The sequence below is a fragment of the Bos grunniens genome, chromosome 26 (assembly GCF_055505025.1).
Source record: "Bos grunniens cultivar Pamir isolate PY7600 chromosome 26, Bosgru_T2T1.0, whole genome shotgun sequence".
NCBI classification, from domain to species: Eukaryota; Metazoa; Chordata; class Mammalia; order Artiodactyla; family Bovidae; genus Bos; species Bos grunniens.
The window spans coordinates 51,007,488-51,019,931 of record NC_141190.1 but is presented as its reverse complement, the minus strand read 5'-3'; the positions used below and the strand labels follow the sequence as shown (position 1 = coordinate 51,019,931).

Sequence of the window (12,444 nt, the reverse complement as noted above, 5' to 3'; positions counted from 1 at the left end):
AGAGAATGGGAGGTGGTCACCGCCACCCTGCTGCCCTTGGGCACGTGGGGAAACTGGAAGCCGCAGTGCAGAGCGGCCCTGCCTCAGAGGCCTGGCTTCTGGGCTCAGGGCGAGCCTTCGGAAGCAGGACCAGGGTCCGGACCCCCGGAGTGGCCTGCGGTCCGCACCCACGTGGAGGGGGCCGGGGTATCTGTGCACAAGCTTCTGGACACAGATGCTTGCTGCACACAGAGGAAGGCTGCGCGGGCGGGGCTGGGGTCTCCCCTGCCTCCCACCATCCCATCCACCCTGCTGGGCGCCCTGGCCATCACCGCCTTCTCCAGGCCCGCGGCGTCCGGGGCTGGCCCGCTGCCCCCCGGTGCCCACCCCGACTCTCGGAGAGGCCCTCAGCCCTGGAGAGGAGACCACGGCGGTCGGGGGTGGGGGCACGTCGTTCAGCAGACAATATCAAGTGCCCGCTCAGGTACCCTGTTAATAGGATTCCTTTACCAGCAGACGGATTGTGAGCACAAGCAGCTTCATCTACTAAAAGACGCCATAAATCTCGGTGAGAAGAGGGAGGCTGCGGGAGGCTATCAGCACACAGCCCCCGTGAAAGGCCCGCCTCGGAGCATTAGCGGGATTAATTCATCTTTCATAAGAGCTCGGAGCGGGCCCCGTGATCTATGGCAACAACCAATTTCTCACTACGGGCTTGAGGAAAAAAAAACGCCTCGGCCCCAATCGACTACACAAATCTGCTTTTTAAAAATGGTCTCGCATTATCTGAAGTGCTGCTCCCAGAGGTAGTGTTTGAAACGCGTGTTGAGCCAAAAGAACCCGTAAATCAGCGGGGAGAGTTCTGTTAGTTTTAAACACGGTGGGCTGTAATTATTTGGAATGGCATTATGCCTCCATCATGGTAATTACATTTAGATTATCCTTAAGCGGTGGTAATAAAAGAAAGAGAAATCAGTCTTACACTAATTCCCTCCCCCAAAGTGTGTGTGAACGAAGCGGAGGGGCGGGCCTGCCTGCACAGCAGGAGCGCCTGCCGGGGGCCGGCCACCCCCACAGGACCCCAAGGGCGGGGGCCTCCACTAGACACGTGGCCCTGGGGTTTCTCACAACTGAGAAATCCCAGACTATCGACAGAATGGTAGAAGCACATGCGTTTTTCTCAATAAGATTTTCCTCCCGTTAATTCGTCAAGACGAAAGGAAAATGAACAAGTCCTAGAAACTCAGAGGACGTCAGACCCAGCAGAGCACAGACGCAGGTGCTTCCATGGGGTGGAGCGGGGGCCCCAGGCTGGGGTCACCTCGTCCCAGCGACACAGAGCCGCGACACAGAGCCGCGATGCAGAAATCTGGGTCCCCACAGAGGCACCCCGCCTCCTTCCCCCAGAGACGCTCTGCCCTCTGCCTGTGGCGGGCAGGGGGGCCCCGCGGAGCCCGCAGACCCTGCCAGCCCCTCCCTCAGAGGGTGTGCATGTCGGGGGGGACCACGACTGAGCCCCTGACGCACCTACCCATCCAGCCGCCCGCCTTAGCCCCCATCACACCCCCGGGGCTTGGTGGGAGAGAAACGGGGGGACCCCAGGCACTCTGGGCCTGGAGAGGGTGCCCTGCAGAGCACAGTAAGAGGGTGAGGGGTGCGGGCACCCTCAGAAGAGGCCATGGTCCTGGGAGGGGTGCAGGCCAGGAGGCGGGCTGGGCTTGCAGAGGCTCTGGGTCGGGCGCCAGGCCTCCCTGCAGGGAGTGGCCTCGTCCACGGGGCTCCTCGGCCCAGGAGGACGCGGTGACCGTCATGGATGACCTGCTCTGAGGACTGCTCCAGTCCCCAGCCGCGAGCCTCTGGTGACCCGGCTCCAAGACCACAGGGCAGTGAGAAGACCCCAACCTCGGAGTCAGCTGTGAGTGACGGGGACGAGGGGCACTGGGGGATCAGCTGAGTCTCCGGAGTGATGGGGATGTACCATGCACGTCCGCTTTGGGCCAGGTCACCAGGTGCGTCCCGCCCTGGTGGGTGTGGAGTGGGGCGACGTCCTGGACACCAGGCAGCCCCTGGGGGGCAGCGGCCGGGGCAGTGGCACCAAGAGGGAACCGGCTGGCTGGGCAGAGGCTGCCTGCCAGCCCAGGTGCCCGCCAATCTGGGGCCGCACTTGCCTTGGCCTGCCACGGTTCAGGGCTCGAGTGCCGCATCAACGGAGAAAGTCGCAAACAGATACTGAGCTGCTTGGGTGGGGGAAGGGGGGCTACCTCAAAAACTCCCCACCCGGCCCTCAAGTCCTCGCCCCATGAAGCCCTGGGCCCAGCGCTGCCCACGGGCTGTCCAGCCTCTGCCCTGACCAGGCGAAGTGCCCTGCCTTCCCTGCTGGGTGCACAGACCCCGGACATTGCCAGGGGTGTCAGGGTCCCCCCCTGCAGAGAAGCTGCTGAAATACCAGAGCCTCCTACTTGGCCAGTTCAGGGCGGTCCCTTACCTGCCCCCTGGAACCCTGCAAGCTGGCCCTCCTGCTGTCAGAGGCTGGGACCTTCCCTGTGGCCCCGCAGACCCCTCCCAGCCCCCCAGCTGGCACCATTTCCACTGTGGTCCCCGGTTACTCTCAGGACGGGGCCAGTGCTGGCTGCAGAGGAGCCAGGGGGAGTCTGGGTGGGGGTGAGGCCAGGAGACCTCTCAAGCTGACTTCTCAGCCCCTGCCTTGTTCCCGGGAAGCTCAACCACCCTCCTGCTGAACGCGGCTCTGGCCAACGGCCCAAGAGGACTGCAGGGCCCATTGGCTGGGTTGCATGGGGGGGTCAGGGGAGGGGGCACCGAGGAAGGAAGCTTCCGGAGCTCCCCCGCCACGCCCTCCCCAACCCACAGGGCAGAGGGGACAGTCTCTGGGGCAGGGACTGCGGCGGGCGGGGCGGCGGGCTGGGAGGCTGCCCCTGACATCAAGTCCTTGGCGGGGACAATGGATGGGGAAGCTGTGCCTGGCGGGACGAGGGGCTCATCCTTCATGGAAGCAGCCACAATTCCTTCACCGCAGGAGCGGGTCATAAAGCAAGTTAATAAAGCCATGGCCTTGCTGAAATCAAGTGCCGGGTGCAGGGAGGGGGCGGGGGGCGGCGATGCTCTTCCAGAGTCGGGGGAGGGGGCGGGGTGATACCCAGCTCTCCACACCCCCACAAGCGTCACCGGGTCACGTCCCCCTCTGCATCCACAGGCCCCCAGGGAAGGTGATCCGTCTGGGTCAACCTGTGGATTTCACCGTCAGGAGGCTCCAGAGACGCTGGTTATTACAACATTCTCTGAGAGTACTGGGATCCAAAACTGTATGTGCAGTGTAATGGAGGCATAAAAATAAGAAAGCTGTACAAGAGTGCCTGAAACGCCCAGGAACCGCGCCCGGGCTTTCTGACTGTGTCCGAGCGGTGGTAAGAACAACCCACGCCTGCCTGTGCTTCTGGAATCGGAGCTCGGCGGAGCAGGCACCCCAGGGCTTTCCCTGTGGAAGCGCGGGGGCTGCTCAGCACCCTGGGGCCAGGGAGAGCCCCCGAGGGCCTGCGCCCCACGCCCCAGCGCTCCCGTCCGGAGTGTGCCTGACACGCACAGAGAGGTTTGCTGGGAGCCCCAAGGGACAGTCCTCCTGCACCCTCGGGGGAAGGGTCTTCTGCCTGGGAGTGACGATGGCTGGAGGACTCATCTGCTGATGTCAACCACAGGTCCTCCAGCCCTCACCCGAGGCCACCCGCCAAACCCACCTGGGGCGGGACCTCCAGCAGAGCAGGACGCCAGGGGCACAGCAGCACGGGGGTGGGGTGGGGACGTCCTGTTGTGGAGTGTGATGCGTTCATGGCCCCGGCCCCGCGCTGGGCTGGCGGCCCTGGCGGTGACCTACCTCGGGGAAGTAGTCCTGCGGGAACTTCTCCTTCTCCAGCATGGGCGTGCTCTCCAGTGTGTCTGAGTAGATCTCCTTGCCGGTCACCTTCTTGTACTTCTTGGCTGGAAGAAGGCCCAGGGTGACCTCAGTTCTGCACCCCACCCCCGGCTCAGGGCCACGGGGTCCCGCGTCCCACCCGGGCAGCCCCGTGTGGCCGAGGGCTTTGCCGAGAATGGCCGAGAAATTGCCATTCCTGCAGCTGGACCCTGACCCTGGACTTCATCACCCTCGGAGCACCTGGCCTCAGGTTTAGGGGCTAATTCGCTCCTCTGAGCAAACGGCTGCATTTAAAAGGGCTGTGGCGCTACTGTCCACTCGCGCTCCAGGTAAATTTATTTAATAACATTGATTTCCTCGGGCTGTCACTCACAGCCAGGGAAGGGGAGTCCTTATGTGAGACTGGGTCGGGGCGCAGGCAAGGTGGCCGGGAGCTCTGGGCCCGCTCTGCGCCCGCCCTGTATCCGGCCGACCCCTGCACACCCAGGCCAGGATCACTCCCTTCACAGACCATTGTCCCTGTGTCCACCGCGGGGCTAAACGCAAGCTTTCACTGGGCTGGGGGGGTAGAAGGCTGCGAGCCCTCCCCACACGCCAGCAGGGAGCCTGGCAGCAAGAGAGCCTGCTGAGACTGCCCCAGGGCACCCCCACCGACTGCGGGGGCGTCACACTTTCCCTGCTCTGGGGGGGACGGGGGGAGGGCGCTGGGGTGCTCGGGACAGAGGACGAGCCATCCTGCCAGAGTGCCCCTGGGGTCTGGCCCGGTGTCCCGCGAGCAGCCCCAGCTGCGCTTTGTGGAGCAGGGCCTGCCCCCCAATCCCAGGGAGCCCAGGGACAAGACGAGAGCCCCCTCCACCGGACCCGGGGCAGGACTGCGCGGGTCCTGCCGCGCCTCTGACCTTGTCCCCAAACCAGAGAGCCGGGCTCCTCTGCACCTCAACTGAGCCCCCGGCTCCCCACACCGCGGCCTCTGGCTCCCCACGACCCGGCGCCTGGGGGAGGCTAAACGGACAAGGGCCCAGAGAGGCCCGAGCCCCCAGGACGGAGGAGGAGTCTGCTCCAGAATGGGAGCACGGCAGCCAGTGCGCAGGACGGGTAGGGTCAGAGCAGAGGAGGTCAGGGAGTCCGCGGAGCGGGGGGCGCTGGGCCGGCTCAGGGAGCCAGGGGCAGCCTGGGCCCCCACACCATCTGCGGAGGGCACGGGCCACATGGAGGTTCGGCCCCGAGGCTCGCCGGAAGCAGGGCGGGGCTGGGGGCCACGGCAGGAGGCCGTCCTGCTGAGATGAAACCTGGGTCCCTGAGGAAAGAGGAGACTGGGGAGGGGTGGGTAGGAGAAGGCCTCGGTCTTTCTTAAACAAATAAGATTTTATTTTTAGAGCAGCTTGGGGATTACAAAAATTGAGCTGAAAGTGGAGTGTTCCTGTCCTCCTGGTGGCTCAGATGGTGAAGAATCCGCCTGCACTGCAGGAGACCCAGGTTCAGCCCTTGGGTTGGAAAGATCCCCCGGAGAAGGGCACAGCTACCCACTCCAGTCTTCTTGGCCGGAGAATCCCAAGGACAGAGGAGCCTGGCGGGCTACAGTTCCCGGGGTCATGAAGAGTTGGACACGGCTGAGTGACTAACTCACTTTCATACCTTCCCAACAGCCTGCGTTGGTGGGCTTGCCCGTGCTGGGGGTCCCAACAAACGCAGACATCACAAATGCACAGATCCACCACTACAGCCTCACAGGGCACTTCCGCGGCCCTGAAACCATGCCCCACCCAACCCGGTTCAGTCAGCCTCCCTTCTGCTGCCTCCACAGTGGGCGGCCTTCCCCAACAGGCCACAATCCCTCAGGAACACATGCTTGAGTTCCTCCGTGAGTTTTTGTGTCTTGATAGTCATTTCGTTTTGCTGCTGGGAGATATTCCAAGTCTGGACATCCCACAGTCTGTATACTCTTTCATTTATAAAGGACACACTCTGGTTACTTCCAGTTTTTGCTAATTATGAAAAAAGACACTGTAAACATTTCTGTACAGGTTTGTGTGTTGTCGTTAAGTTTTCCAATTGGGTAAATGCCAAGAAATATAAGAGTGTGTGCAGCTTTGCAAGAGATTGTCGAGCTGTGAACCACAGAGGCCGGACCGTTTTGCTTCCCCACCAGCAAAGATGGAGACTTCCTGCTGCCCCACATCCCGCCAGCATGCCGGCAGATTTCAGGCATTCTCACAGCGGTGTGGGGGGTTTAACCTGCATTTCCCTGACGGCATATGATGTTGGATAGCTTTTCATCATATCTGTGTATCTTCCTGGGTGAGATTCTGTTCAGAGCTTTTGCTGTTCAGTCACTCAGTCTTGTCCGACTCTTTGTGACCCCATGGACTGCAGCACGCCAGGCTTCCCTGTCCATCACCTACTCCCAGAGCTTGCTATCACTCATGTCCACTGATTTGGTGGTGCCATCCAACCGTCTCATTCTCTGCTGTCCCCTTCTCCTCCTGCCTTTAACCCTTCCCAGCATCAGGGTCTTTTCCAATGAGTCAGTTCTTCGTATCAGGTGAACAAACTGTTGGAGCTTCAGCTTCAGCATCAGTCCTTCCAATGAATATTTAGGATTGATTTTCTTCAGGACTGACTGGCTGGATCTCCTTGCAGTCCAGGGGACTCTCAAGAGTCTTCTCCAACCCCACAGTTCAAAAGCACCATTTCTTCGACACTCAGCCTTCTTTACAGTCGAACTCTCACATCCATATATGACTACTGGAAAAACCATAGCTTTGACTATACAAACCTTTTTTGGCAAAGTAATGTCTCAGCTTGTCTAGATAGCATATTAAAAAGCAGAGACATTACTTTGCAAACAAAGGTCCATCTAGTCAAGGCTATGGCTTTTCCAGTAGTCATGTACGGATGTGAGAGTCGGACTGTGAAGAAAGCTGAGTGCGGAAGAATTGATGCTTTTTGAACTGTGGTGTTGGAGAAGACTCTTGAGAGTCCCATGGACTGCAAGGAGATCCAACCAGTCCATTCTGAAGGAGATCAGCCCTGCGTGTTCTTTGGAAGGAATGATGCTAAAGCTGCAACTCCAGTACTTTGGCCACCTCGTGCGAAGAGTTGACTCATTAGAAAAGACTCTGATGCTGGGAGGGATTGGGGGCAAGAGGAGAAGGGGATGACAGAGGATGAGATGGCTGGATGGCATCACTGACTCAATGGATGTGAGTCTGGGTGAACTCCGGGAGTTGGTGATGGACAGGGAGGCCTGGCGTGCTGTGATTCATGGTGTCGCAAAGAGTCGGACAGGACTGAGCGGCTGAACTGATTGAGCTGAGAAGAGTGCGACTGGACGGTAGTTTGAGCATTCTTCGGAACTGCCTTTCTTTGGCTCACTTTTAAATTGTGTTGTTTTCTTATTACTGAGTTTTAAAGAGTTCTTTTTTATTTGGATAACAGTCCTCATGTGCCTTTTCAGATAGTCTCTCCCAGTCTGTGGCTGGTTTTCTCATCCTCTTGGCAGAGACAGAACATGTTTTTCACTCCAGTAAACTCCAGCTTACGATTACTCCTTTCATGGATCATGTTTAGTGTTGTATCTAAAGAGTCATCACTAAAGCCAAGGTCACCTCCATTTTCTTCTACGTATCGCCCAGGAGTTTCATGGTTTCATGCTTTGCAGCTGGGTCTCTGGTTCCTTTTGAGTTAATATTGGGAAGGTGGTCACCTCCGTTTTCTCCTACGAATCGCCCAGGAGTTTCATGGTTTCACACTTTGCAGTGGGGTCTCTGGTTCCTTTTGAGTTAATATTGGGAAGGTACAAAGTCTGTGAGTAGATTCGCCTTCCGTGCTTATGGACAGACCCCAGCGCCGCCTGTTGAGACGACTGTCTTTGCTCTATTTTATTTGTCTTGCTCCTTTGTCAAGAATCAGGTGACTGTGCGTGAGGATCCGCTTCTGCTCTCGCTATGCCGTTTGGTCTGTTTGTTCTTCCAGCAACATCTCGCTGTTCTGATTGCTGCAACTTTATAGAAAAGTCTTGAAGCTGAGTAGTGTCAGTGCTCCAATCTCGTTCTCCTCCTTCAATACTGGGTTGGCTATTCTGGGTCTTTGCCTCCTCTTCATGTGAACTTTAGGATACATTGGTCAGTACCCACAAAACAACTTTATGGGACTTAGAACAAGCTTGTGTTGAATCTATAGATCAAGTTGGGAAGAACTTGACAATACTGAATCTTCCTATAAATGAACATGGACTCTCTCTCCACTTACTTGGGTCTTCTTTGATTCCTTTAATCAGATTTTATAGTTTTTCGCATGCAGATATTGCCCATATCTTTTAAAAATAACCTAATCGGTTTATGTGTGGCCGTGCTGGGTCTCCATTGCTGCACAGGGGCTGCTCTGGTTGAGGGGCACGGGCTTCTCACGGCGGTGGCGTCTCTGGCCGTGGAGCGCGGGCTCTAGGGCCTGTGGCTTCCAGCAGCAGCAGCACAGGGGCTCAGCAGCTGCGCCCCCGGGCTCTGGAGCACGGGCTCAGCGGGTGGGGCCCCTAGGCTTTGCTGCTCGTGGCATGTGGGGTCTCCCCAGCTCAGGGGTTGAATGTGTGCGTCCTGCGCGGGCAGGAGGAGCCTTTACCACTGAGCCGCCAGGAAACCCCAATGCTGCACGTGTTTTGTTGGATTTATCCCAAGTACTTCTTTTTGGTATGTGAGCTATGTTCTTAATTTCGAATTCTACTTGTTAAATGCTATCGGTGAAGCCCTTGCCTTGTGCTTATTAACCTCACATCCTGACCGTGCTCCTGGTACCAGCTTCCGCTGCTACCGCTGCTGATGTTGGTTCCTCAGGATTTTCTGTATAAACTAGTCACCTAAGACGTAAGACAGCATCTTCCTACCAATAAGACTTTTATTCCTTTTCTTGTCATATTACAGTAGCCAAGATTTCTAGTGTGATGTGGAAGAGAAACGGGGAGAGTGGACACCCCACCTAGATTCTGGCCTTAGGGGAGCAGCGTGTGGATCTAGTTCTCTGCTGTTGAGTATGACTTAGTGCAGAATCTCTGCAGCTGTTCTTCATCAAGTTGAGGAAGTTCTCCTCTAGTCGCAGTTTCCTGAGTTTTTATGATAAATGGGCGTTGTATTTTATGAAAAATTTTTTTCTACATCGATTGATGTAATCGTGTGATTTTCTTTTTTAGCCTATTGGTGTGATGGAGTACACTGACTGACTTTCGAATGGTAAATCAGGTTTACATACCTGGAATAAATCTGAATTGGTCACAGTGCATACTTTTTCTTATATGTTGCTAGTTTTGAGTTGCTAATATTATCAATATGTTGAGAATTTTGCTTTGTATGTTCATGAGAGATGCTGGCCTGTAGTTTTCCTTTTTTGTAATATCTTTATCTAGTTTTGGTATCAGGGTAATGCTAGCCATGTAGAATGAATTAGAAAGTTTTCTCTCTGCTTTTACTTTCTGGAAAAGATTCTAAAGAATCAGTATAATTTCTTCCTTAAATGTTTAGTAGAATTCACCAGTGACAGCATTTGGATCTGATGCTTTCTTGCTTAGAAGGTTATTAAGTGCTGACTGAATTTCCTTTAACAGATAATTCATATTATCTACTCCTCCTTGAATGAGTTTTGATAGACTGTATCTTTCAAGGAAGCGGGCCATCTGAGTCATCAAATCTACAGGCTCAGACTTATTCACAATATTTCCATATTATCCTTTTAACATCCACTGGATCAGCAGTGACGGCCCCTCTCTCGTTTCTGATATTAACGTGTGTCTTTGTCAGCCTGGCTGAAGGTTTGCCGATTTTGCTCCTTGTTTCAGAGTCGGCTCCCAGCCGCGCTGACTCTGCACTGAGCGTCTGCTCTTGGTCTCACTGCTGTGTGTTCTGAGGCTCGCTGTTTCTTCTCTTCTACCTACTCTGGGTCTTACTTGCTCCTCTCGCCCAGGTGTGACAGGAGACTGAGGAGAGGCTGGGGCTGTCTGTCTCCCTCCCTGTTGTCTGGGCCTTGATCAGACCCCAGCCGGCTGGACTCTAGTCAAGGGCTTTCCTTCTGGTCAGGCCTCTGGGAGACCTGACAGAATGCTCTGGGCATTTCAGAATTGCTACTCTCCCCTCCCCTGCCAGAGGCACGCAGGGATTTCCCTTGATCTTCATCCCGGGAACCTGGTGGGGCTCCTGGAGGCCAACCCACGAAGGGGGGCCAAGGATGGCCGTGTGGGGCTGCCCTGCCGTGACCTGACTGCTCAATGGCTCTGCCTCTCTGGCCTGCCAGCCTCCCCCCGAGCCTGAGGGGCAGCAGTTTGTCCTGTGGCCTTGCTCCTCTGAGGGGTCCACGGAGAGTCACCTATTTTCAGCTGGTTTGGATCATCTTCTGCGAGGCTGAAGTGACTGCTTCCTTGCTCGTCACATGTCGGACCAGAAACCAGAGCCCCTTTTATCTGTCTTATCTCAACTTTCTAAGTAGGAAAGTATCTGTTAAAATCCAGGCTGTTTGTTCTTTAAAGTGTGTTCAAACTGCACAGATCTGGATTGCTTTTGCTGAAGCTCAATTTCAGGCAGAAATGCAAGTCTTGAAGAGCAAGGAGTGGGGGAGTGGGGGCCAGTGGCCACGCCTGCCTGAGACTCCGGCCACGCCCACTGCTGTGGGTCGGCAGGAACACCCGCCAGGCTGAGCCAGGCTTGTCTGCTCAGGGCATGACCACCACCCGTGTTATCACAGTTCTTGTCACTGATAATGTGGAGGTCTTGCTGGAGTGGAACGTACGTCTAAGGTACAACTGTAAACAGACTGTGGGCTAGCCAGGCACTTCATGATGACTTTGATGTAGTAATACAGCATTTCTGCAAAGGCTTACTTGAAAAGAGGAGAACCTTAACAGAGGTGGCACCTGTAGGGCCAGAGGCGCAGGTTGGTTAGAAGCAAAGCCCTTCTGCTGCAGCCACGCCGGGAGCCACTGTGCCTGCACCCTCCCGCCACCCCGCTCACGGCCCCGCAGACATGATACGACGTCCAGAGTCTGCAAGAGCGTGGGGAGAGCAGCCCGCTCCCGCCAGGTCTGCTGGGCCGCTCTCAGCCCCGCGGCGGGGCAGAAAATCCACAGGCGATGGGCTGGTGAACGCCTGCTGCTGGGACCCTGTTCTCAGGCTGATGGAATCACTGCTTCTCGGCCCGTGGGCGCGCTCTGTCTCCGGAGTAAGCAGAGAGGATGACTCTGAACAGACTGCGAGGCAGGCTGCCCCCACTGTCCTCACACCTGGGAAGCATCACAGAGGCCTGTGATCTGGCTCCACGGCCCTGGTGCAGCTCAGAGAGCTTGACGCTCAGCATGTGGAGTCGAGCCTGCCTGAGCGGTCAACCCACACGCACCCTGCGGGCGGCCGGCCCTCAGACCGGGGCAGACGCACAGCCTCCGCGCGTGAGCACTCGGGGGCCCTCAGGAGACGCACAGAGTTTGCCCAGTGAACACGGGCGGCGTTGTCCGCTCCGCCACAAACACACTCTCGCCTGCTCTTTCCTGAAACATGCTGTCTGGCTGTGTTTTTCATTTTTTTCCCACTTTCTCACATTTGACAGGCACAGAGATACAAACCGTTCCCTTCTCCTCTTTATTACAGGAAAACCAGAGCCCCCAGCCTGAGCCATGAGGGCTGGCAGGGGTGTGGCCCGGGGGTGGGCTGGCCGGGGCCAGAGGGGAAGCCGTCCGGGGCGGTCTGACCATCGAGGTTTCAAAGACATAGAGCAGGCGTCCTCCCAAGTCCCTGCCGAGTGACCGCGGCAAAGCCTTGATCAAACCGGACCTGCGGTCCTCTCGCAGGGACACTGGGCGGAAGGGGCTGGGAGAAGCCAGACCACGGGGCAGTGGGCAGGGTCCAGCAGGACAGAAAATCCCAGAGGACATGAAGGACAGCATGGCGTCTTACCTTTAAAGTCAAATTGGTAGATGTTTTTTAAGGATTCGTGAAGAAAGTAAAAGCTTCCTAGCGCCTGCAGAGCAAAAAAAGAAACCAAGTGAGCGGCCTGAGAAGATTTTAAAGCAGTTTTGCGCAAGAAGGCGAGTCCAGCTCATGGCGGCCAGTCATGGCTCCGGGCTGAGCCTCCCAACCCGGACACCTGCGGTCCGGCCTCGAGCCAGGCCCCCGCGCCCGCCCCGCTGCCCACATCCACTGCGGGGCCCACCCTGCAGGACGGAGCTGCGGCCACCCTGCCCCCGAGCCCTCGGCCACGAGCAGCACCACCAACCGCCCGCCGGCGCCAGGAGCGGCTCTGGGCGACCAGCTCGGCCCAGCGCCCCTCTCAGGAGGCCAAGTGCAGGCCCGGGCGGGGCGGGCGGGGCGGGTCAGGGCACCCGAAGCCGGAACCACTTGTTTACCTGGGATTCAAACTTCACTTGGGGTGTGCGAGTGCACGTGAACATGTGTGCCTGTGTGTGACGGGGACTCAGGCGTGTGGTCAGTGGCTGGGGCTCCGCAGGCACAGAGTAAACAGCCCACATGCCGCTCGCCCGACCCCAGCCGTCATCAGCTGCCCTGAACCCT

General features: G+C 57.2%; 1 protein-coding gene across 6 annotated transcripts in view; it reads right to left on the bottom strand.

Moving 5' to 3' along the window:
* The window catches only part of INPP5A (inositol polyphosphate-5-phosphatase A), a 146,199-nt gene that overhangs the window by 36,997 nt on the left and 96,758 nt on the right, over nucleotides 1–12,444 (bottom strand). For 4 of the 6 annotated variants that reach the window (XM_086378259.1, XM_086378258.1, XM_086378260.1 and 1 more), the window contains exons 5-6: nucleotides 11,830–11,893; nucleotides 3,866–3,969 (exon numbers count right to left, since the gene is read on the bottom strand). In XM_086378259.1, coding sequence (XP_086234385.1) covers nucleotides 3,866–3,969; nucleotides 11,830–11,893 — 168 coding nt within the window. Of the gene's footprint in view, nucleotides 1–3,865; nucleotides 3,970–9,073; nucleotides 11,668–11,829; nucleotides 11,894–12,444 lie in introns of those variants that run through there. The other 2 variants (XM_086378261.1, XM_086378262.1) reach the window with 1 other exon arrangement.